The 26286-nt window shown below is 45.1% G+C and overlaps 1 protein-coding gene, 1 long non-coding RNA gene and 1 other non-coding gene across 4 annotated transcripts in view; all 3 read right to left on the bottom strand.

Moving 5' to 3' along the window:
* Positions 1-2342: 2342 nt before the first annotated feature.
* Positions 2343-5594, bottom strand: LOC120924525. Its single transcript, XR_005746377.1, has 2 exons — positions 3503-5594; positions 2343-3193 (listed from the first exon to the last, which is right to left on the bottom strand). It is a non-coding gene; the product is annotated as an uncharacterized LOC120924525 (long non-coding RNA).
* Positions 5595-7635: 2041 nt separating this feature from the next.
* The window catches only part of RNF24 (ring finger protein 24), a 211443-nt gene continuing 192792 nt past the window's right edge, over positions 7636-26286 (bottom strand). For both annotated transcript variants that reach the window (XM_040335486.1, XM_040335484.1), the window contains exons 3-6: positions 20877-20919; positions 20668-20709; positions 12286-12365; positions 7636-8775 (exon numbers count right to left, since the gene is read on the bottom strand). In XM_040335486.1, the coding sequence (XP_040191420.1) occupies positions 8637-8775; positions 12286-12365; positions 20668-20709; positions 20877-20919 (304 nt within the window). In that variant the 3' untranslated portion in view covers positions 7636-8636. The remainder of the gene's footprint in view (positions 8776-12285; positions 12366-20667; positions 20710-20876; positions 20920-26286) is intronic.
* On the bottom strand, positions 10059-10192 carry LOC120925406. The gene has a single exon (XR_005746680.1). It is a non-coding gene; the product is annotated as a small nucleolar RNA SNORA5 (small nucleolar RNA).

The raw sequence follows: 26286 nt of genomic DNA, 5'->3' as shown, positions 1-26286 counted from the left end.
TGTGGTGGCCGTTGGTATGACAAGACAACCAGCAATGCTAATGGAGCTTCCCCTGCCTGTTTTTACAACCTTTTTTTTCGTAATAAATTATATTTTTTCATATATAATATTATGTTTGGTTCTAGTTGTCTTTCTGTGTAAATTTAAGATTGGTAAATTTTTATATTGAAATTAAAGCTTTGTTGTCGTTAAAAGAAAAAAAAAATCTGGCTCCTAACTTTTTCAGCTGGCTCCTAGATTCCAAGCACATTTGTCAAGCCCTGGGTTACTATGCACAGATGCACCACATTCTGTGTGCACCGGTTTTAGTCAATCTCCCTCTTCGCCTTCCTAGATTAGCTCTGAGTTGTCAGCCATTCTGGGCCCTTTGGATTCTCATAAGTCAAAATCTTATAATTACACAAAGACCTGATCCATGTGCAAATGACCTCACTAACTTCTGACTGCCTTTTCAGGAACAATTATTGTACCCAACAGTATAATTAAGCCTGCTGTTTAAAACATACATGCAATAATCCCTCCCATGTAAGAGCATACTGCACAATTGTAATACTGTACTTCACAAGTCAAACATCACCTAACAGGAACTGAACACTGGTAACAAAAAAAACGGACATCGCAAAACATCTTTTGCCAAAACTCAAAATTCTGTACTAGTCCGATGACCAATGAACGTTCACTGAGGACGTAGAAGGACAAACTTCAATATAAACATTATCTATTTTTTGGATGGAGAGACCCTTTAAACCACAGTATGCTTAATGTTAAAAAATCTAGTCAAACTCTAAATTTTCTTTAAAAATATGTTAAGTGCCCATCTGAATTTTTTTTTTTTTTTTTTTTAACAGTTTCAAAAAAGTCTGTAGACAGAGAGGAGATTTTTGATAACTCTTAAACCTCGTACACACAATCGGATTTTCCGACGAGAATTGTGTGATGACAGGCTGTTGGCGGAAAATCCGTCTGTTTGTATGCTCAATCAGACAATTGTTGTCGCAATTTCCACGTACAAATGTTGGATGGCAGGCTTTAAAATTTTCCGCCAACAATGGTCTGTTGTCGGATTTTCCGAGCGTGTGACAAAAGTCCAAAGAACAAACACGCATGCTGGGAAGCAATGCTCACCATAACACAACATTAGCAGGTGTCCAAAGGGTGGCTAAAGAGCTGAAAAACTACGTAGTACGTAACTACGTTCATGTTTGTTGGTCGACAATTGTGTGCCATTTGTATGCAAGACAAGTTTTTGGCCAACGCCCTTCGGACAAAAGTCAGAGGCTTTGTCTGCGGAAAATCCGATCGTGTGTACGGGGCTTTAGGAGAGGAGATTTTTGATTACTCTTGCACAGTATAAAATTTTAATTTTCTGCACTAGAACTGCGTAGATTATTGGGTTGAACTTCCCAGAATCCTCCTACCACTTAGCTGACTCTCAAACAGAACTATACAAATATCCTAAGATCACATGACATGCAAGCTGTTGTAGAAGGTATGGCATCCCCACCACACCATAAATATTAATGTGTGAGCTAAATGTCCTTGGAGATCAGGATCTAAAGGAAATGTTACAAGATAGAAAAAAAAAAAAGATACTTGGATAGAATGTTGGAAGGATGCATTATTTCATACAACTGGGATTAAAGTATGTATGCTTATGGAGAACGTTCTTAAGCAATGGTATGCATCATCTATAGCCAGCAATGTACAAGATGTCCCTATCCAACTGATCTATCATTCCTCCCTACAACACTCAGACAGCACTAGTGTCTTTCATACCAATATTTACTGTATGTCCATCCATCCATCACCACTTGGAATGGAAATAATTCCCAGTACAAACATTATAGTAAACCTTTCTCTCTGCCCTTCCTTGTCTTCATCTACAATCCATTTGAAAGCATGAACAATGCAACTGACATACCCACCCCAACTCAATGTGTTGAGATTGGCCATTTTGTGAGGATGGGGGATGCCATGTCACAAAAATGATTTTGGAATGCGCCTTTTACCATTTCTACAGTTGGTAGGCAACTACAGGATTACTACAGACAGGACAGATAGAGATATGCTTTATGAAAGAAGAGAGATCAAACTAAAAAAATAGAAGCTAGTTACATTCTTATCCCCAAAAATAAATTCATAAATACAAAAACCTGTAACTCTGACTGATGTGGGGCACCCACAGATCTACCGCTGAACCTGGGAGTCCCATCATGCAGCGGCAACCAATGGCAGGCTTTTCGCAGACATGCTGGGACTTGCGGTACCATTCAGCTGAGGAGCTAGAGGTTGCCACACTCACGTCTTTAAACTATTAAGTGCTCTGTGTTAGTTTTATTTCGTTTTTTTTTTTTTTTTTTTGTCATAAGCTATAAAAATGGAATTGGTTGTGCTACAATGGAGCTCAACCCAACAATGGGAACCGTCAAGTCATCATGACTAAAACCGTTAGATTTTTACCAAATCTCTATTTGTAAATGTAAATCAGCTTCATGTAAATGTGTCTTTGTGCCTATCGTGTGAATGTTTCAAGTTGTTTCTATGTATAGATATATGAATGTACATAGGTGCAGTCACATTTACTCATTACATATATTGTACACACAGTGCTTCCTTAGTAGCACGGCACAGTCATTGTGCTATGGAAAGAATTCAATCTTCCAATAAAACAATATACTCCTTGGGTGACTTCTAGCGTAACCGATTTTAAAGTGCACCTGTACCCAGACTATAGGCATTAAAATCATTTATATATTCCTAACAAGCAGTAAAACAGCTTTAAAAACAAGCCCTAACCTATTTAGTTGTTTGTACTGTGAAGTTATTCATGGTCAAAGATCAATAAAGTCAGTTTAAACTGGTTTATAAAGCTTAGAACAGCCTTTCTATACCTTTTTTACAACCAGAGGAACCTCTAAAACAATTGTCAGGCCATAGGGAACCCTTATATATCATACCAATATATCGGGGTCAATGAGAAACATGGCTCTTACATTGGTGGTCAGTGGGAGGAATGCCTACCTTACACTGGCAGGCAGTGGTCATTGGCAAGAAAGCCTACCTTACATTGATAGTGATTGGGAAGAATGTCTGCCTTACAGTGGTGGCCAGTGGTAAGAAAGCCTACATTTCATTGATGGTCTTTGGGAAGAATGCCTACCTTACATTGGAGGTCAGTGGTAAGAAACCATACCTTACATTGGAGGTTAGTGGTAAGAACCTCCAATGTAAGGTAGGCAATCTTCCCAATGACCATCAAGGTAAGGTAGGCTTTACCTTGATGGTCATTGGGAAGATTGCCTACCTTACATTGGAGGTTAGTGGTAAGAAAGCCTACCTTACATTGGGGGTCATTAAGAAGAATGCCTACATTACATTGGTCGTCAGTGGGAAGAATGCCTACCTTACACTGGTGGCCAGCAGTAAGAAAGCCTACTTTACCTTGATGGTCATTGGGAAGATTGCCTACCTTACCTTGATGGTCATTGGGAAGATTGCCTACCTTACATTGGAGGTTAGTGGTAAGAAAGCCTACCTTGCCTTGATGGTCATTGGGAAGATTGCATAGCTTACATTGGAGGTTAGTGGTAAGAAAGCCTAGCTTATATTGATGGTCGTTGGGAAGAATGCCTACCATACATTGGTGGTTAGTGGTGAGAAAGCATACCTTACATTGATGGTCAGTGGCAAAAAAGTCTACCTTCCATAGGCGGTCATTAAGAAGAATGCCTATCTTACATCGGTCGTCAGTAGTAAGAAAGTCTACCTTACATTGGCAGTCATTGGGAAGATTGCCTACCTTACACTGGTGGCTAGTGATAAGAAAACCTTACCTTGATGATCGTTGGTAAGAATTTCTACCATACATTTGTGGTCAGTGGTAAGAAGGCATTCCTTACATTGATAAACAGTGGCAAGAAAGCCTACCTTGCATTGATGGTCAGTGGCAAGAAATCCTACCTTACATTAGCAGTCATTGGGAAGAATGCCTACCTTACATTATATTGGTGGTTAGTGGCAAGAAAGCCTACCCTACATTGGTGGTCATTAAGAATGCCAACCTTACAGACAGCCTAAAAGATAATTGGGTAATGTTGTTTGTTTTGCCAAGTAGCGTTGGCCCTGGAACTATGAAGGCATCTTTAACATCTCTAAATGAAAAGGCAATCAGCCACAGCTCAAGGAACATGAGGGCGCCAAAGATTCCTAATTGAGAATGGCTGGCTTAGGGACACCTGCTGGGTGTTAACATTAAAAGGTTGAGAGCGTGCCATAGAAATTAAAGGCAAAATAAGCTCTCAGTGCCTCGGTATGAGGCGAAACAGGACAGGTTTTAAAGTGTTTTTACTGCTTTTTCAGAATATGTAATTACTTAAATATGCATAGTCTAGGCACAAGTTCATTTTAAAGCAATAATTCAGCAGTAATGCTGACTGCTTTGTCTTTTATGCATATGTATCTATATAAACATGGACGCATGCCACAGCATGTGACTAAAATCCAAAAAGTCATATCAATTATTACTTTCACGTAAACTTTACATCTATGGCTCAACTTGAATACTTTCTGAAAATATAAGGTAGATTCCCTTTCAATGAGGTTCTACACCCAGCTACAGACGCATGCGGTGTCTACCCAGGATCATTTCTGACAGCTGCAAGAGGTCAGGAAAAGCTTGGTAAGCCAGTTATTGGCACAGCTAACCAGGCTTTGGAGAGAGCCAGTCAAACAGGGGGTGAAGATGCCTCGACTGCAAAGCAGAAAACACGATTTGTTTTCAGAGGCAACTTGTTCTGAAGGAAATAACAGAAAGCAGCAGATAGGTAGACTTAATGTGAAATTCTTGCCTAACCATAACCATTTTATTATAGGTCTCCTCCCCTCCTGCGACCTATCCTATGTAAAAAAGATCTGAATACTTACCTTTTTCAGCCCGCTGAGGTCCAGTCACATGATCCCACAGCTCCGACTCCCCTGTGTCAGTGACCGGCCAGCTGCAGGGGAGAGGAAGGAGGGGCAGGGCCATGGGAGCCCTGGAGTGAAGTCACCACTCCTGGAATTCTCTGCTATAGTTGAGCACTCAGGGGAGCTGGAGCGGACAAAGGAAGCCGGAGCTGCGGGATTACGTGAACGGACTTAAAAAGAAAAAAAAAAAAGAAAGTCTACAGATCCTTATTTTTTTTTTTTTTTTTTACAAAGGATAGGCAGGGTAGGCCTTTTTTCAACACGCTTCGGTCCAGTCATGTGATCCCGCAGCTCTGGCTCCCCTGTGTCAGTAAGCAGCCGGCTGCAGAGGAAAGGAAAGAACGACAGTGCTATGGGAGCCTACGAGTAAAGTCACCGCTCCTGCAATTTTTACAAAGGGTAGGCAGCATAGATAGCAGGAGGGGGAAGGGAACATTTTTAAGACTAGCAGGAATTCCACTTTTATCCCATGCAATCCAAAAAATATAATGGTAAACTAACTGGCTTCCACTCAAATATGACCATTGCATGTTCATGTAAAATATGGAAGAATAAGTCCTCTTACTAAAAATTACAAAATTAAAGTATATGTAAACCCTAATTTATTGCCAATTTGTAGGAGATTTACTAAAATGGGAGAGGGCAAAATCTGGTGCGGTTCTGCAGAAAATCCAATCAGCTTCCAGGTCTTTACGGTCAGAGCTTAAAGTGTTTGTAAAGGCTCAAGGTTTTTTACCTTCATGCATTCTATGCCAGTGAGCCAATCAGGAGATGGAGAAATCGAGGGCCGAACCCTGGCCTAGTGTGTGACAATAGACACACACAGCAGCGGCTCGGGTGCCCCATAGCAAGCTGCTTGCTGTGGGGGCACTCGACAGGAGGGAGGAGCCAGGAGTGCCAGCATGGTACCCAAAAAGAGGAGGATCTGGGCCACTCTGTGCAAAACCAACTGCACAGAGCAGTAAATATAACATGTTTATTATTTTAATGGAGAAAAAAAAATAAAAATTTACAATACTTTAATTGAAGAAGCTGAAGTTAAAAGCCGATCGGCTACCATGCACAGCTGCACCAGATCCTGAGTGCTCTAGTTTTAGTAAATCTTCCCTAATGTATGCTATATGATAGACAAATGCCTGATTAAAATGTAAAAAAAAAATACTTGTTTTCACGCCTTTTTTTTATCCTTTGCTGCATCTCAGCGCTTCAGCCTCTTTGCAATCTTTACATCCCATTGTCTCTTTGCAGCCACTTCCTGCACTCCAATGATGGCAGCATGTTATTTCTCAGGACGGGTTTCCCGATGGTGACAGCTGTGTAGAACGTGTTTAAACAACCATGCAACAGCACAGTTGGGATTCAAAGAAAGAGCACTGTCACCCTATAAAATAAGGGCATCCATGTCAAGATTATAACAGGCATTATAATAAAAGCTGTAAATTTAAATACCGTATTTATTGGCGTATACCGCACTTTTTTCCCCTTAAAATAAGAGGAAAATCGTGGGTGCGCGATATACGCCAATACCCGCTTCCCGCGCTGTGTTTGAACCTTGCCGCCGACATATACCGAGCGCAGTACACTCGGGTACACTTGGCCAGGCTCGGCTCCCCTCGCGGTCACGCCCTGTTCCACCTCCTATGCAAGAGGAGCCGATCGTGCCCGAGTGTACTGCGCTCGGTATATGTCTGCGGCGTTCAAACACAGCGCAGGAAGCGGGGATCGGCTCAGAAATGGCACGGGAGAACACCACCGAGGCCGCAGACGGACAAGGCCGCCGATGGACGCCGGGCAAGACACCGACGAGGGGCATTCAAACTAAGTATTTTCTTTTTTCCTCAAATTTCCCTTCTAGGTTGGGGGTGCGCGCTATACGGCTGTGCGCGCTTTACCCCGATAAATACGGTAATACTGAAAATGACTTTTGAAATGCCTTTAAGCATACATGAGATTTAGTGGGATTACATACACAACAATAAAAAAAGTTATAATAATATAAAAATAAAAAAAAAGTCAGGCCAACGTAGTCAAGTGTGGCTGCACCGACAATCACATTCACGAAGGCTAATCTGGTTTTCCTCCCTTATGTATAGATCTAAGAAATTTCTACTAATATAGAGAATGTGTCATTTGAAAAAGCCTCTACCAAAAAACCCAACTGAACATAGACCACTTTGATTGGTACTGAGATGAACAGCAGAGGTGACCAACTAAACAAAAAAAAATATATATATATATATATATATATATATATATATATATATAAAATCTAGATATACACGCTGTTTCTGGTCACGGATTTGTCTGATTCCCAGGCACAGTTGCCCGGTAGGAGGTCCTGGTGGTCTCTTTTCCGCTTTTCCTCCATTTGAGGAGCTTGGTTATCCAGTTTTCCCATGACCCGATACCCCCAGACAGCACATTCTAATCTGACATCTACAATCTGAGTGTTTTGAACAGTGCTAAGCCTTAAGAGTTCTCAAACAAACATCAGCTATATACAATCAGAATGCAATGGATTGATGGTAAAAAATACAAACTTATCCTACAGAAAGTGGAAAGAGGAGTCCCATTTTGGCAACCCACCCTTCCCCTTTTATAAAAGTCTTAAATAAATACAGGAGAAAGCTAAAAGCTGAAACTCCCAATCAGAGTCTTCCTTCTATTTCCTAACCGGCACTGGCACAATGACACCTTGATCATGATTGGTTGGTGGTAGCAATTCTATTTTTTTTTCTAGAACACTCATTAATAAAAAAAAATCTGCCAGACTTTACTATCTAAGTGACCTAGCTTGCGTCAATAAGGACGATACAACAGTTTAGATGAAGCAAACATGGGCAAGAATTCAATAATTCCACCCCCTTCCCCATAAAATTCCTTCCATGATCCTGAAAGTGCCAGGCAACCTCTAACATCATGCTGAAAGGATAGCGCGCGCCCCCTCCCCCCTTTCATACAGCCTTTCCGTAGCCTGAACCTGTAACCATGAAACGTCTGCTAACAAAATGGCAGCCTCGCGGTTTGTGGGGGGGAAAGGCAGGCCGCGGAATGGCCGGATCTGCCATGTCAAGGGCACATCGTGTTTAGGTGAAGGTAGAGCGCAAACAAATGGCTTCCTTCGCAGTGTGTACGAGGGGAGAACTTGGCCCCCAACACAACCTCCTCCACTTGTACAGGCGTGGTGTATACATAAAAGAGGACAGCACTCCAGTTACACTATTCGGCATGAGATGGAAAAAGCCATTGCCGGACAGACGTGTGCAGTTATGGTAACCACTTCTTTGCATAGTGTGACACCATATTTTATCTCCCAGGATCAGCTGGCTTCCATGCCTTCTTCTCCCTTTAGAACCAATCGGCAATGCTTTTTCTTGCCCTGGCACAGTGAAGCTTCCAGTAAAGAGTTATTTATAATAAAAAAGAAACATTGCAACAGTTTGTTAGGTATAGTAAAGTGCTCGTCCAAGGCCAAACACTGCTGCCATCTTCCCTGGTTGCCCGTGTCTCTTCCGCCCAAGGCAGGCATTGAAAAGTGCTTTGGTTACTGTAGAGTCCACATATCCATGTTAGGAGCGGAGCGCATCTCAGCCCGCCACCGGCGAGGGCAGGATGGAGACATGAGATCTGTGGCTTCTGGTTTGGGTGACCCATAGGGTGTAGTATGTAAACTATACAATGTTTTCTGCACCAGGCAGAGGCCCTTGCGGAGGTCCATGCTCCTGGTTGCTGTGTAGTTGTGCCAACTGTAGGACGGGCATGTTGCAGAGGGGACAAACCTTCCGCACCTCCAGCCATTTAATGAGGCACCTAGAGGAGAGAAAAAAAGGATTCGTTATTGGCGTTCCAGTCCTGTCATTAACGCATTTTACAGTGGGTGTAAATTAGAGCTGCACGATTCTGGGAAAAATTAGAATAATGATTTTTTTTTTGCTTAGAATAAAGACCATGGTTCTCACGCGATTCTCGCGGCGTAACATCATCTTTCACATCATACAAAAAAATTGGGATAACTTTACTGTTTAGTTTTTTTTTTATTCATTAACGTGCATTTCCCCCCCCCCCCCCAAAAAAAATAGCACTTGAAAGACCGCTGCGCAAATACAGCACGACATAAATATTGCAACAACCACCATTTTTATTCTCTAGTGTCGCTGCCAAAAAATGTAATTAATGTTTGGGGGGTCTAGGTAATTTTCTTGCAAAAAATTATGATTTTTATCTTGAAACCAACAAGTGTCAGAAAAAGGTTTACAGTAGTCTTTTTTTTTTTTCTTTCTAAAAAAAAGAGAAAACATTGGCCCGGATTCACAGAGAGCGGGCGCACATTACGCCGCCGTAGCGCAAATCAATGTACGTTACACCGACGCAGCGCAGAGAAGCAAGCATTGAATTCAGGAAGCCAGTGCTCCCAAAGCTGAGTCGGCGTGGCGTAGGTTTTGAAGGCGCAGGCGGAGGTGGGCTTGTCCCATGCAAATGAGGCGTGACCCCATGCAAATGATGGTTTAAGAGCCAGACAAGCTTGTTTAACGAACTGCGCATGCGGTGACGTGGATGCATCCCCCTGCGCATGCTCACAACCACGTCAGGACAACTACCTAAGATACGCCGTATCACTGCCTACGCCATGAATGTAATCTACGCCCATCCAGACACACGTCCAACGTAAAATTGTCCGGCTTCTGTTCCCTGATGCAGACCTTTACATGTCTGCTGCCGAGTTACACCTCCTTTATGGGGCCTAACTTTACGCCGGACGTACAACTTACGCGCACCTCTCGTAGCCTGCGTCGGGCGCGCGCAGGTTCGTGAATCGCCGTATTTTCCTCATTTGCATATTTGAATTGCAAATCAATGGCAGCGCCACCATGCGTCCGGCGTAAATGTGCGCCCACCCTACGCCGGCAAGTTACGTCGGTGGGATGAAGCCTATTTTTAGGCGTATCTTAGTTTGTGGGTTCGGCGCACATATACGACGGCGCACATTTGCACTTACGTCGGCGTATCTTGAGATACGTCGGCGCAAGTGCTTTGTGAATCCAGGCCATTGTTTTTACAGGTAAAAAAATTCTGTGTTTCATTAAATCCCCTGTATATGTCTGCAGCACAATCTTATCCCCATACTCCACCAGACAGAATATGAGGCCCATGAGCTACAGGTTTCTGTAGCAGCCCATTGGCCAGCATCCACCAAGGAGTGGGCGGAGCCAAATTTGACGAGGCTGCACAAGGTTTAGTCTTTAAGTGGTTCAACTTCCCTCATTTACAGATCGAAGTTCATTCCTTTGATCTAAAGAACAAAACGTTACAATGTTTATAGTTGGCTCAGCAGCTGAGGAATGTTGTGAAACTTGGCAGACTGCCTGTTTTTTTTTTCTTTACAGCTGTCGGCTTGAGCAGAGAACTCTGCATAGAATAAAAAAAAATGCTTTAAAGTGGAAGTAATCCCTCCTATCGTTTTCAGCCATGGTAGTGGCCATCTTGACCTCTGTTTAATCTGCAACTGCCATGATGCTGTACATGTGACCTGTTATGAAACCAGCCATTGGTGGTTTGGCAGTTTGGTTGAGAGCACAAACAAATGTGACAGCTAGCATTTCCGGCATGCTGGGAAAGTTAACTGTTTTTGTAACTATCAAATTGAAGGGTTTACTTCCACTTTAAGATTGCAAGGGGGGAAAGAATCAAAATCTTGATTCTTAACGATTAAACGTGCTGCTCTAGTGTAAACCCTCACATACACCCAGTGCAGCGACTGGCCTCAAGGGATACACAGAGATGTAACAAATCCTCCTAAATACGTTGTACCCGTTTATCTGCAGCTCTTTTTTCTACACAACCATTCAAAATCCAGAATTTACACAGCATTTCTTAGGCCCTTTTCAGACAGAAAGCAATCCGTCAAGCAGATCCGCCTGCTCATTGGGGGATCTCTCCGCTGATCCCCACTGAGCAGGCGGATAACAGGCCTGTTTCCTCTCCACTATGCAAATCAGACATGGACACAGCCTGCTGTTCCCCAAGGGGGTGGTCAGATGAAAATGGACTGCCTGTCCATTTCCATTCAACGGTCATTTGATCCACTGGCGAACGTATCCCCATCTTTCTTGTTTTTAGTGGACCGAATCGGATGCCAGCGGACACATGCCCGCTAAAATCCACTGCAGGATAGTAAGGTATGTTTTTGCAGTTATTGAACAGATATGACAAAATGGGGTTTATTTACTATGGGCCAGATTCTCATAGAATCGGCGTTTGCGTAATGTAAGCCATTTACACTACGCCGCCGCAAATTACTGGAGCAAGTGCCGTATTCTCCAAGCACTTGCTCCGTAATTTGCGGCGGCGTAGTGTAAATGGCCCGGCATAAGGCCGCGTAATTCAAAGGGGGCGGCTTGTATTTAAATTAAGCGTGCCCCCGCGACGATCGGCTCATGCGCCGGGCATAAAAATAGCCCAGTGCGCATGCTCCAGCTCACGACGGAAAACGTCAATGACGCCGACGTGAGCGTCATTGACGTAAAGTCGTATTCGCGGACGACTTAGGAAAACGACGTAAACGACGGAAAAAGCCGACGCTGACCCGACGCCATACGACGGACCTTCGTAAACTTGCCCCTCATATAGCAGGGGCAAGTTTACGCTTACACAAACGTCGTAAATTCACTGCATCGTACTCCGCTCACGTCCGCAAATGGCGTTGCGCCGTCGTAAGCCTTTTAAGAATCTGGCACTATAACTGGAGAGTGCAAAATCTGGTGCAGCTGTGCATGGTAGCCAATCAGCTTCTAACTTCAGTTTGTTCAATCAAGCTTTGACAAAAAAAATAAATGGCAGCCGATTGGTTTCTATGCAGAGCTGCATCAGATTTTGCACGCTCCAGTTTTAGTAAATCAACCTCAGTATGTTCAGTGGCATCAGGGCTAGGAAATGTTTCAATTGTGTTTGCCGTTAATTAGGGCAGAGAGGATTTATAGTGGTGCAGAGGTTCTTCTGACCACTAGGGGGAGATGTCTGACCTCAATACACATCACCACAATTCTGCATTGGTCCTCCACCTGCCGTAATACAGTGCTTTGAAAAAGTACAGTTATCCCTCAAACCCACACCTAGAGATCCCAAGCCATGGGATAAAGCCGAGTACGCCGCAGAGGGGGCTGGAGCATCAGAGTTCCTCCGCAGCACACAGGACCTATTGGTCTCTACAGGGGAACCAAATACTACGTGGGAAAATTGACCAATCAGAACAAGCCGAGGATCGGGAATATCTTTTTTCCTAGTGAACGAGCGATGCTTATGACGCAGACAAGCGGTACTTACTTTCTGTGAAAGGCGTGTTTGCAGGGACATATACCCAGCTCATCTTTGGCCTTAAATTCCTCCAGGCAAACAGCACAAATCTAAGACAAATGAAGAAAATACAATTAATAAGAGATGAATATAAAAAAGGTCAATATATCAATATAGGACAGTCACTTTGTAATACTCAAATTATATTCACCGCTAAATTTATATTTGTTTATTTTTTAGATTTTAATTTTCACATAAAAAAAAAAAAAAAGCTAGAACCCTTATGGATCTCCAAACTTTATAGTTCAAGGGTCACATTGTATACTTTTAAAAATATTAGCGGGCAGGGATCAGTTTTATAAATGAACAAATCCGATTTAAAAATGAATGAATAAGCTTTACTTTGAGATCTTTGTAATCGGTGTGATATGATTTAGAAAAAAATATAAATTAACTTTGGTGACGCAAAGCACATGAATTCCAAATAAACTTCCGTCCCTCAGAGTGACCCCTTACATCAAAGTCTACCTTTACATCAAAGTCACTATCAAAGTCTCCATACACATCAGGGTCTCTATCAAAGTCCACTTACATCGGGGTCTCCATCAGAACCTTTGTTTCCATAAGGGTCCCCACCAAAGCCTCCGCTCACACCAGGACCTCCATCAGAGTCTCCCCTTACATCAAGGTCCCTCTCAGAGCCACCGCTTACATCAGGGTCCCCGTCAGAGCCTCCGCTTACATCAGGGTTCCCGTCAGAGCCTCCGCTTACATCAGGGTTCCCTGTCAGAGCCTCCGCTTACATCAGGGTCCCCGTCAGAGCCTCCGCTTACATCAGGGTCCCCGCCAGAGCCTCCGCTTACATCAGGGTCCCCGCCAGAGCCTCCGCTTACATCAGGGTCCCCGCCAGAGCCTCCGCTTACATCAGGGTCCCCGCCAGAGCCTCCGCTTACATCAGGGTCCCCGCCAGAGCCTCCGCTTACATCAGGGTCCCCGCCAGAGCCTCCGCTTACATCAGGGTCCCCGCTAGAGCCTCCGCTTACATCAGGGTCCCCGCCAGAGCCTCCGCTTACATCAGGGTCCCCGTCAGAGCCCCCGCTTACATCAGGGTCCCCGTCAGAGCCTCCGCTTACATCAGGGTCCCCGCCAGAGCCTCCGCTTACATCAGGGTCCCCGGCAGAGCCCCCGCTTACATCAGGGTTCCCGTCAGAGCCTCCGCTTACATCAGGGTCCCCGCCAGAGCCTCCGCTTACATCAGGGTCCCCGTCAGAGCCTCTGCTTACACCAGGGTCCCCGTCAGAGCCTCCTCTTACATCAGGGTCCCCGTCAGAACCTCTGTTTACATTAGGGTCCCCGTCAGAGCCTCCGCTTACATCAGGGTCCCCGTCAGAGCCTCCGCTTACATCAGGGTCCCCGTCAGAGCCTCCGCTTACATCAGGGTCCCCGTCAGAGCCTCCGCTTACATCAGGGTCCCCGTCAGAGCCTCCGCTTACATCAGGGTCCCGTCAGAGCCTCCGCTTACATCAGGGTCCCCGTCAGAGCCTCCGCTTACACCAGGGTCCCCGTCAGAGCCTCCCCTTACATCAGAGTCCCAATCAGAATCTCCCCTTACATCAGAGTCCCAATCAGAATCTCCCCTTACACCAGGGTCCCCATCAGAAGCTCCATTTACATTGGGGTCTCCCTCAGAGTCTCCACTTACATCGTTGTCTCAACATGCTGATGAAAACTTAAATAAAACCTTTTTTTCATTACACACCTGATTTTAGACCCAGTGACATCACCAGGTGGGAGGGGCCAGCAGGGTACTTTGCAAGGCTTCCTCACACCCCCATCACACCCCCTACTGACATACTCCTCCCAAGAGCCCTTAGTTCTGATGCAAGTAGTGGGCTAGTTCCTAGGAGAAATTCTGGACGATGCCTTGAGGGATGTCAGTCTGGACTCGTAGTAGGTGTTCCTAGTCAGGCTGTATTTGCATACAGACCACCCTCGATAATGCTGAGTCCTCCATGATTGAAGGAACTGAAAGCCAATGAATGAAAAGGGGCGGGCCAGGGACAGTCTAGGGTTAGAAGACGCTGGGTGTCCTCCAACCAATAAATTCGGAGGGATTTGACTTGCCGATGCTTCTAATGCACATTATGAGAAGCTCACAGTGTGCAGTGAAATCGGAGTAAGTAATTTCAGTCCAGGGGAAGGAGCCAATACAACTGTGCAAGACTGGAGGCTGGAGTTCAGCTTTATTGAATGTTTAGATAAACTTTATATAGCTGGAATAAAGTATTACTAAGATGCATTTTCTTGGATCTACTAAAGCTGCCTATACACAAAGGAGGGCAGTTGGCCGCGCAGTTCGGGCTCCTTCCCATCAGAATGCATGTATTAATACGTGTAGCATTGACATGCATTGTGTCTTTGAAAGACTACGATTGAATTGACCTGAATGGCAATCCACAGGTCAGTGCACACAGAATGTAGCATGCAGGACTTATTCCAGCGGGCAGCAATGCAATGAACGGGTGGGAAAAGACTGCGAGGACAATGGACTTCCTGCTGTCCTGGCATTTCGCCTGCCCTTGAGAAAATGTATGACTTGGTGGGAATGAGCCCTCGATGGTCACTGAGCCCCCTATGTGAATCTGAATTAGAACGGTTGGGGAAACACAATCCCAAATATGGAGGACTGTACCAAAAGTAATGCAAAAGTGTGAAAACTTTTTTTTATTAACCACTTCAGCTCCGTGCTGTCATTGAGTTCTTGATGAAGGAGGGGTGCAGGTTGTCCAACATCCAAAGAAGTCTACAGAATGTTTACAGGGATGACACCATTGACAAGAGTCACCCAAGAAAAGACATTGCTCTTGTCAATGGTGTCATCTAAATAAACATTCCATAGGCTTCTTTGGGTGTTGGACAACCTGCACCCCTCCTTCATTAATGACTTAAAGGAGAAGTACAGCCAAAGGAAAAGGAAAAAGAAAAGAAAAAGGAGAAGTACAGCCAAAGGAGAAGGAGAAGTACAGCCAAAGGAAAAGGAAAAGTACAGCCAAAGGAAAGGGAAAAGTACAGCCAAAGGAAAAGGAAAAGTACAGCCAAAGGAAAAGGAAAAGTACAGCCAAAGGAAAAGGAAAAGTACAGCCAAAGGAAAAGGAAAAGTACAGCCAAAGGAAAAGGAAAAGGAAAAGTGCAGCAAAAGGAAAAGTACAGCCAAAAGGAAAAGGAAAAGTACAGCCAAAAGGAAAAGGAAAAGTACAGCCAAAAGGAAAAGGAAAAGTACAGCCAAAAGAAAAGGAAAAGGAAAAGTACAGCCAAAAGGAAAAGGAATAGTACAGCCAAAGGAAAAGGAAGAGGAAAAGGAAGAGGAAAATGATGAGGAAAAGGAAGAGGAGGAGGAGGAGAAATAGAAGGAGAATGAGAAGGAGGAGGAGGAAGGAGGACAGAGGAAGAGGAAGGAAGAAAGGAGGAAGGAGGATAAAGAAGGACGAGGATGGAGGAGGGAGCAGGAAGGAGGGAGGAGGAAGGAAGGAAGGAGGACAAAGGAGGACGAGGATGGAGGAGGGAGCAGGAAGGAGGAGGTGGAGAAAGGAGGAGGAAAGGGGACAAAGGAGGACGAGGATGGAGGAGGGAGCAGGAAGGAGGCAGGAAGGAGGAGGAAGAGGAAGAAGGAGGAGGAAAGGGGACAAAGGAGGACAAGGATGGAGGAGGGAGCAGGAAGGAGGGGGGAGGAAGGAGGAGGAAGAAGGAGGAGGAAGAAGGAGGAAGGAGGAGAAATAGAAGGAGAAGGAGACGGAGGAGGAGGAAGGACAGAGGAAGAGGAAGAAAGAGGAGGAAGGAAGAGGAAGGAGGACGAGGATGGAGGAGGGAGCAGGAAGGAGGGAGGAGGAAGGAGGAAGAAGGAAGAAGAAGGAGGAAGAGGAGGAGGAGGGGGAAGAAGGAGGAAGGAGGAAGAAGAAGGAGGAAGAGGAGGAGGAGGGGGAAGAGGAAGGAGGAAGACAGAGGAGGAAGGAGGAAGAAGGATGAGAAGGAGGAAGAGGAGAAAGAGGACGGAGGAAGAAGAGGACGGAGGAAGTGTTCGGTAATAAAGAAAAGTTATGTCCACTTTCGTAAGTGCCCTCGTATTACAAGCACTGCCCTCAGTCTGTACGAAGAAGATGAGTGTGACACTATAAAAAAAATCTGAATTATTATTGGCAATAACAACATGGATTTTCAGAGTGTCCAGAGAGGGAAATACATTATAGTGAAATGAAAAAACGGATTGACAAGAGATGGAAGAAGGGAACAAAAGTCACAATCCAGAGACAAAGGAGAACTCTCCTCACTAGATTGCCCGCTGGGAGGACATTGTATGTGCTGTGAATGGCTCGGAGTCCCAAACAAAAACGATTGATGTACAAAGGCTCTCTGCCCAGTCAGGCACTCGTTCCTCACACTGTTGGACAGTTTCCTGGAAGCAATGGTTACAGTGCTGATCACCGGCCAGAAAACTAGGTATGTGCGCACTACCAGCCAAGATCTATTTTATCTATAAACAATCTACAAAGGTGCCGAGATGAATTAAATAAACCATTCGGCCAAAATGGATCTGTTATCTCTGACCAAATCTTTTGTCATAAAAATCCTTCCTGTCAGCCATTTTTTATTTTTTTTTATCTTAATTCCACTTGAAGTGTATTGAGGTAGAGCAATAAGCTGTAATAGTTATATTTGTCACTCTAGCATGTTTCTGTCACTCTTCTCTTCTCTCCGATGCTCAGAATGCAACTACCAGACGGAGCATCGAAGAGAAGATACTTCCAGGAACCGGTTTTACAATGTGGTGTAAAATCTGCCGGAGCAAGCAAGACTGTAAGGCCCCGTACACACGACCGGATCTATCCGCTGGGATTGATCCGCGGATCAGTTCCAGCGGACAAATCCGGTCGTCTGTACGGCCTAGCGGATATTTATCCGCAGAGATTCGTCCGGCCGATCCATTTCAAGCGGATAGAAATTTCTTAGCATGCCAAGAAATCTATCCGCTTGAATCGGGACCAGCGGATTGATCCGGTGGTCTGTACAGACTCACCGGATCAATCCGTCCGCTCCCCTCCCTCGCATGCGTCATAATGATTCGACGCATGCGTGGAAGTACTTACCTTCCAGGGTCGTAATTTTTTTTCTTCAAAATCCTGGAGTGGGGCTTTAAACGACAAGGGGGTATGAAGCAGCCCATGGACATCAGATGGCAATAATCCAATCCAGCTCTTTGGAGGAACAGAGATCAACCGGGTCAGAATACCCGACCCGATTGCTACACTTCATCTACTTATAACCATGTTAAGTTGGTTGGCTACCATAAACTGTATTATATGTATTGTAAAACAAATTTTTTGGGTTGGATGGACCAACTTTTTTGAGGTACCACTGAGCCAGGAGGGGAAATCTTCGAATTGGACACTTCGTGATAACTGTCTAGAAGGGGAAAACTTCTGTCGATCAGTCACTGTCTCCCACTGCCAGAACACATTGTCTCAGCGTTTATGTGGATAGAAGAATCTCTACTTTAATTTTTTCGTTCAGCCATCTGGCTCAATGAAAAAAAAAAAAATATTAGTCACTGGGTAACGAATCCAGGACCGAGAGGGCCTCTTGGGTGAAAGCACCATTAACCCTACTTCCATACTGCAGGAGCCGGCACTTAAAGGCTCCATTTCCACTATTGCAACCCCAAAGTCGCGCGCTTTTGCCGCAATTTCGATGCAACATGAAGCAATGCCTGTGTATTCTTGAGGTCCTGGACCTCAAGTCGCATCAAGGTGAAACCAAAGTAGTGCAGGGACTACCGTATTTATCGGCGTATACCGCGCACTATTTTGCCCTGAAAATCAGGGCAAAATCGTGGGTGCGCGATATACGCCGATACCCGCTTTCCCGCCACGAGTTTGAGTACTGCACCGGCATATACCGAGCGCAGTACACTCGTGAATCTTCGGGCAGTCTCGGTGCCTCTCGCACTGACGTCCTGAGCGTACAGGACGTCAGCGCGACAGTTGCCGAGCCTGCCCGAAGATTCACGAGTGTACTGCGCTCGGTATATGCCGGCGCAGTATTCAAACTCGTGGCGGGAAACGAGCGAGGACGCCGCAGAAGGACGCCGAACCCGCCGAAGAGGACACCGGACCCTCCGAAGAGGACACCGGACCCTCCGAAGAGGACACCCGACCCTCCGAAGAGGACACCCGACCCGCCGAAGACGACACCCGACCCACCGAAGACGACACCCGACCCACCGAAGACGGACGCCAGACCCGCCGAAGAGGACACCCGAAGCCGCAGAAGACGACACCCGACCCACCGAAGACGGACGCCAGACCCGCCGAAGAGGACGCCCGAAGCCGCAGAAGGACGCCGCGCAAGACACCAAAACTGTAAGTACAAAAAAACAAAACAAATTTAGGGGTGCGCGGTATTCGCGGGAGCGCGTTATACCGCGATAAATACGGTACTTTGAAGTTGCTGCAACTTGAAGTCGCACAGATATGAACGGTACTCATTGGAAATCATGGGATACGACTTGTCATGCGACTTTGCAGTCCCAATTTGCATGACAAGTCGCACAAGTGGAAACCGAGCCTGAAAGTTAACAATGCCAGAGCCATCATATGGGTTTCCCAGTTGTGTGATCAATTATTGGCTGTCACAGCGATCACATGGGTGTAAGTGCATGCCGAGTTCAACAGTGGCCAGGAGGTGTCAGTGACAACACTGAGGGGGGGGGGGGGGGGGCATTCCCAGTCCACTGTATGCATATATGTGAATGCTAGGTATTAAAGCCCACCGCCTTGCTATCAGATATATGGGCACGTAAAAAGCAAATGGCAGGTATGCAGATACAGTATAGTGACCTTCATATTATGTAAGCTCTTATGGACAGCTGGGTGTGCTGGTATTTACTTGTATGCTCTCCCTGGAAGTGTGAAGTTGTATGGCCCCATGGAGGGAGACCTGCCTCTTGTCAGATCTGATGACTGCCACGCTATCTGGGTAAAGCTAGGATTTAACTAATGAAATTGGTATAGATTCACGCCACAGAGAAAAATTAAATGTTACCGACCTGGCAACACCGAATTTGAAATTATGTGAAATTCAAACACAAAATGAAGCAGCCTCCCTAAAACAGTGTCTAGACAGTTATGTGAAATTGATAGGGTAGGGGGCGCTACGTAAAATTACAACTGAGTTACACCCCAATAACAAAAATAATAATAATAAACTTGACATAAATAAATGTACATCAATGCATAACAATAGCAGTCCATGCAAATTCAAATTCCAAATGTGCAAAATCGCTTCCTGATGACGTAATCCATACGAAACGTACGTCGAGACGTACACCATTCACGTACTACGCACTTCCGGGTCTGCTGGTTGTCGGCGCTGACACGCACGCTACATCGGTAGCTGGACTGCTACAGCACACCGCAAAGGGGATCCTCCTTTCTACTAATCCACTGATCCATACCCACAGCCTCAGTGCCGGGATTGTGGCACCCATTCTAGTAAGGAGCCATTTGGCTAAAGCTTTTATGTTTTATGAAGTTTTAAAAAAAGGTATCACACTATTGTGGTCTCTCTTCCGGTATATGCATCTCCCACTGACTGCGAGATTGGAATCTGATCACACGGGACAGGGTTCCCAAAAGGCTCATTTGACTTCTTTTTAATTAAAGAGTCAACGGGAGTTGGTAAGGAGCCATCTTTTATTTGAGCACGTCGGGTGTTATATCGAATAGCATGGTGAAGGCTATATGAGCACGGATTATCTTTCTCAGCAATCAAAATAATTTTGCACATATTCAAGTGTCTATCTTGGAAAGCATTGAATGCACCACTGTTGGGACTTTTATCATATTTTTATTTGCACATTTGGAATTTGAATTTGCATGGACTGCTATTGTTATGCATTGATGCACATTTATTTATGTCAAGTTTATTATTATTATTTTTGTTATTAGGGTATAACTCATTTGTAATTGTACGTAGCGCCCCCTACCCTATCAAATTCAAATAGGATTTAACAAAGCCTTTAGTTTTATTTTTGCATCACAATTTTTGTTATATGACATGCTTTGTGCATCTGTTATCAACACTGAGATCACTTAGCCAATAGGACAGTGTTACAGCCTGACACTACTGTGCTCTGACAGGGGAAGAATACAAGTAAATAATAATCAAATAACCAGTATAACAGCAATTCAAGATTGCAGATTCAGGTTATGGTAGATGCCCAAGAAGTTCAGTTTTAGTCCATGCAAGCTAAAAGTTTATAGAAATTCCGGAACAAGTGTTAAGGGGTCAGGAATCTCATTTTGATACACAAGTGAGAGTCAGACATCAGCGACAACGAGGATATACTTTCTCACTCACCTCGTACAAATTCAGCTCTTTTACTTTTTCTTTTAATATGACCTGAAAAAGGGGAAAAAGATGTACTTTTAATATTACAGTTCTTAATACTTCTTCATTGTACGACTGGCAGAGTTACAACAGGTATGCACATGGCATCATTAGGGGCCCCGCAGCACATGGGTACAAGGGCCTACAGGGGACCGGCAAAAAAAAAAAGAAAGTCTTACCTGTTTATAGGCATACAGCTCTTTCCGGGCCTGATGCCTTAACCTGTAAGAAAAGAGGACACCATCAGCAACATATCCAGCTTAAAAAAAAATAAACAGGTCTGCAATTTGGGATTAAAGAAAAGCCATGTTTTATCATTATTGGATTACACACATTGAATTTATCAACATTTAATTTCTGACATTTTTTATTTTCTTGCTGTTCCAGATTGTCCTTTTAATATGCAGACACAACGTGTATTTATAAAAAAAAAATTGCCTAGCTGTTCGTCCATTGAAACAGCTTGTATATTTGTTCTGCACAAATTGGGCAAAATGTAATGTTCTCTATATTTTCTGCAGATCCAATGTGTGAAAGAGGAAAATACTGCATTATGGCCACTAGATGGTGCTGAGGAGCTAATTTCCTATGATAGTCATAATCATCATGTTTGATCTGCAGAGAAAATAACCTGAGAACATTTGATTGCCACTCTGTCTACGACAAATAGGGCACAAAGGATTAGGATCCCTCTTGGGTTATCACTGCCATCTTAATCTTTATTGGCGTTCATTAAGGGCCCATTTACACCAATCTCATTGGGTAGTATTGCTTAACACAGTGCCAATGTATAGGCAAAGCAATTTGCCTTATGTCTTATGGCTTGAATTTACACCCATGTGCAGCACTGAAACAAAAAATAGGACATATTGCATTTTTGCAAAGTGCATAGCGTGCAGACTTCAGGAGCGTGCTAGGCACAGAGTGCAGACTTCAGTGGCGTGCAACGCACAGAGTGCAGACTTCAGGGGCGTGCTACGCACAGAGTGCAGGAGTGTGCTACACACAGAGTGCAGACTTCAGGGGCGTGCTACGCACAGAGTGCAGACTTCAGGGGCGTGCTACGCACAGAGTGCAGGAGTGTGCTACACACAGAGTGCAGACTTCAGGGGCGTGCTACGCACAGAGTGCAGACTTCAGGGGCGTGCTACGCACAGAGTGCAGGAGTGTGCTACACACAGTGCAGACTTCAGGAGTGTGTCACATACAGCGCTCACCCCAACAGATTCCTCACATCTCCACTCTCACCTGCCTGGTTCAGCTCTAGTACCTCCCTCTGTAGGTGGCACTAGTACCCCCCCCCCCCTCTCCCGGCGCATACAGCACATCACAAGTTGCCTAAAGAAGCTGAACGTCGGTGCGCAGGCGCCGTATAGAGCCGACTCGTAGTCCGGCTTCATTCGGCAACTCGTGACGCGCTGTATGCGCCGGTCAGAAGGATGTCAATCAATTAGGAACGCCCAGTCCCGCAGAAGATATACCCGGAAGCGGCGGTGAAAATACGGTATGTACGGCAATGAAAAAAAAAAAACAGCCCAATGTCATTCTGACAACTCAACTGAATGTAATGTTAAAAAATATTTTTTGGGTGAACCCCCGCTTTAAGAGTTTATTGAGCCTTTTAAAACGTTGGTTTCCTTTTAAATTTTCCCAGATGATGAAATAAACATCAGTTACAAGCGTCTGTATCCCTATGAATGCTTCTCGTCATGTAATGAGATGGTAACAGAGCCACCAGGGAATGCGCTCAGTAATAGTTGGTGCCAATTATTGTTATTCCCAACGTCAAGCACACTGGAAAGCCATAGCATGTTAGTAAATATTGGTAATCAATGAACTTCTGTATGAGAAGACGATCAATCAGGGTCACGTGCGGGTAATAAGGCTGTTGAAAGGTCATCCTGATCAGATGACATGAGCGGCTGTGACTCCATGACAGACATCTAATAGGACAGATTACCACATCCTCCCCGAAGACAGTGGAGACTCAATGACTGTCACATATTGATTACTCATTCTGTCTAATCACACAACGAGGTCAGACACATCCATGGTCATGATGAACTTCATAAACTTCCCGACAATAGTCCTCGTCTTTACAAGTCATGGTATTATTCATAGAAGCCACATTTCCTACATCCCAGAAAATAGATAAAAGCACCCAATGACGTGTCCTTAAGCTCTGTACACACGATCGGTTTGTCCGATGAAAACAGACCGATGGACCGTTTCCATCGGACAAACCGATCGTGTGTGGGCCCCATCGGTGAAAAAAAATAGAACATGTTTTAAAACTTTCCTATGGATAAAAAAACGATTAAAAAAAAAAAACGATCGTCTGTGTGGAACTCCATCGGTCAAAAATCCACGCATGCTCAGAATAAAGTCGACGCACGCTCGGAAGCATTGAACTTCATTTTTCTCAGCACGTCGTAGTGTTTTACGTCACCGTGTTTGGCCACGGTCGGATTTTTGACTGATGGTGTGTAGGCAAGACTGATGAAACTCAGCTTTAATCGGATATCCGAAAAAAAACATCAGATTAGATTCCATCAGATATCCGATCATTTGTACAGTGCTTTACTCTCCAGAAAAGACTATGCTAAAGACCTAGGGCCAGATTCTCGTACGATCGCGTAACTTTGTGCGGGCGTAACGTATCTGATTTACGTTACACCTCCGCAACTTAGACGGGCAAGTGCTGTATTCTCAAAGCACTTGCTCCGTAAGTTGCGGCGGCGTAGCGTAAATCGGCCAGCATAAGCCCGCCTAATTCAAATTTGGATCAGGGGGGGCGTGTTTTATGTAAATCTTCTGTGACACGACGTGATTGACTTTTTCCCGAACGGCGCATGTGCCGTCCGTGGAATTTCCCAGTGTGCATTGCTCCAAAGTACGCCGCAAGGACGTCATTGGTTTCGACGTGAACGTAAATGACGTCCAGCCCCATTCACGGACGACTTACGCAAACGACGTAACTTTTTCAAATTTCGACACGGGAACGACGGCCATACTTAACATTGTTACGCCGCACTTACGCCACCATATAGCAGGGGTAACTATACGCTGGGAAAAGCCTAGCGTAAACAGCGTAACTTTACTGCGTCGGCCAGGCGTACGTCCGGGAATTCGCGTATCTAGCTGATTTACATATTTTGACGTGTAAATCAGCGTACACGCCCCTAGCGGCCAGCGTAAAAATGCAGTTACGATCCGACGGCGTAAGAGACTTACGCCTGTCGGATCTAACAGATATCTATGCGTAACTGATTCTAAGAATCAGGCGCATAGATACGACGGCACAACGCAGAGATACGCCGTTGTATCTCCACTGAGAATCCGGGCCTGAAAGTCTAGTCAGCTCACAGTAGCCCTTTCTCACCCGACACGCCATCTTTTTATAAAGTTCCGAACGCCATGGGGCAGGAAAGATTGGCTGATCACGTGACCACTTTGATTGGCTGTCACCATGGTCACATGATCGGACCTCGATCCTGTCAGCTACCAATCGTGAGCAAGAGTTGTCTTTCACAGCTGGGCACACAAAGTAAGCACAGAAACATTGGCCACACAGCTTTTAAGGTCCCCCCTCTCCCAAACAGACACTTTGGGGTTGATTTACTAAAACGAGAGAGTGCAAAATCTAGTCAAGCTGTGCATGGCAGCCAATCAGCTTCTAACTTCAGCTTGTTCCATACATTTTTGACAAAATACCTGGAGGCCGACACTTGTACGACTCCAAAGTTGCACCGACTTTGGACTGCAACTTTGGATGGTTGTAACTTGGATACGACTTTGGCTTGGACCAGTGATAATGGACAACTGTTGTATCGTATAACATTCAGGTACGACGTTTATACAACTTCTGAGGGTTAACATTGAAGTCTATGGCCCTCAAGTTGCATGAAAAGTAGTGCATGAACCACTTTGAAGTCGTATATGAATGGTTATCATTGGGAAACATGGGGAACGACTTGTCATGGAACTTTAATGTCCAAAGTTGCATGAGAAGTGGCACTAGTGTGAATGGAGCCTTAGGCCTGGTTCACACCTATGCATTTTTAGTGCGTTTTTAGTAACACACTACAGCAAAACCTCGGATTGCGAGTAACGCGGTTAACGAGCGTTTCGCAATACGAGAATTATTTTCTTGAAAATCCTGACTCGGTTTGCGAGTGTTGTCTCGCAAAACGAGCAGGATTCAAGCCACAGTGGTGTGCAATACCGCATTTGAGCAGAGGTGCAGGGGCACCGGAGCCAAGCCAATTGGAGCCGTTTGGAAATACTCCGTTCCCGAGCCTTTCCAACAGTGCCGATCCTGACCTCCCTGGGGCCCTAAGCAAAATGACATGTCACATTAAAGTTGAGAAGCGGGGCAGGGGGTGGGGGGGCTGCGCTGCCGACAGCGACATGTCACATTAAAGACTAAAGTTGAGAAGCGGGGGGAGGGGGTGTTCTGCTGTCGGAAATGACATCTTACATTAAAGTGAGAAGCGGGGGGTGCGGACTTCTTACCTCTTCTCCCATGCAGCCAGCAAGTTGCGAAGCGGAGTGAGGCGGGGTCTCTAGTAATTTGGGGGGCCCTCGGCAGCTTTGCGGGGCCCTAAGCGGCTTGCATAGTAAGCCTATAGGGCGGATCGGCCCTGCTTTCCAAGGTTTTCCGAGTTCAGCCGAGCTGTCCCTGAGCCTTTCGGAGTATTTCTGAGGCTCTCCGGCGCCCCCCACCTCTGGCCACATGCGGTATTGCATGCCATAGAAGTCCATGCAGAACAAATTATTTTCGTTTCTATGGGGAAACTCGCTTTAATATGCAAGTGCTTTGGATTACGAGCATTCTCCTGGAACGGATTATGCTCGTAATCCGAGGTTCCACTGTACAGTCATTTATCATGGTTTCCTATGGATGTAGTTCACATCTGTGCATTTTATGGAAAGGGCCAAGGACTTTTTTTCTGGTCTTTGGTTCCATAGACTTCAATGGATCGAAAGCATGTATTGAAAAATGCAAAATGCACCTGCAATATGCGAACTGCAACCTGCATTGGTGTGAACCAGGCCTTAAGTTGGATACACACTATACAACTTTTGTTGTTCAATTTTTTTCAGATTTACCTGAAGATTCAACTATTTAATGCAAGAACCTGCCTGATTGCATACAATTTGAAAGTGTTTAGGTTTGACCTCATATTATATGGTTTTGGTAAATCTAAAAGGAAAAAATCTAAAGAAAACTGTATAGGCCCGGATTCACAGAGCACTTGCGCCAACGTATCTCGAGATACGCCGCGTAAGTGAAAATATGTGCCGTCGTATCTGTGCGCCGTGCCCACAAACTGACATACGCCTGAAAATAGGCTTCATCCGACCGACGTAACTTGCCTACGCCGGCGTATCGTGGGCGCATATTTACGCTGGACGCATTTGGCGCTCCCATTAATTTTCTATTCACATATGCAAATGAGGGAGATACGCCGATTCACGAACGTACGTCCGTCCGTCCGTCCGTCCGACGCAGTGCGCGTAAAGTCATACGTCCGGTGTAAAGTTATGCCCCATAAAGGAGGTGTAACTCAGCAGCATCCATGCAAA

Source organism: Rana temporaria, chromosome 1 (genome assembly GCF_905171775.1).
Source record: "Rana temporaria chromosome 1, aRanTem1.1, whole genome shotgun sequence".
In the NCBI taxonomy this organism is placed as follows: Eukaryota; Metazoa; Chordata; class Amphibia; order Anura; family Ranidae; genus Rana; species Rana temporaria.
This window is presented reverse-complemented; position numbering and strand designations above follow the sequence as displayed.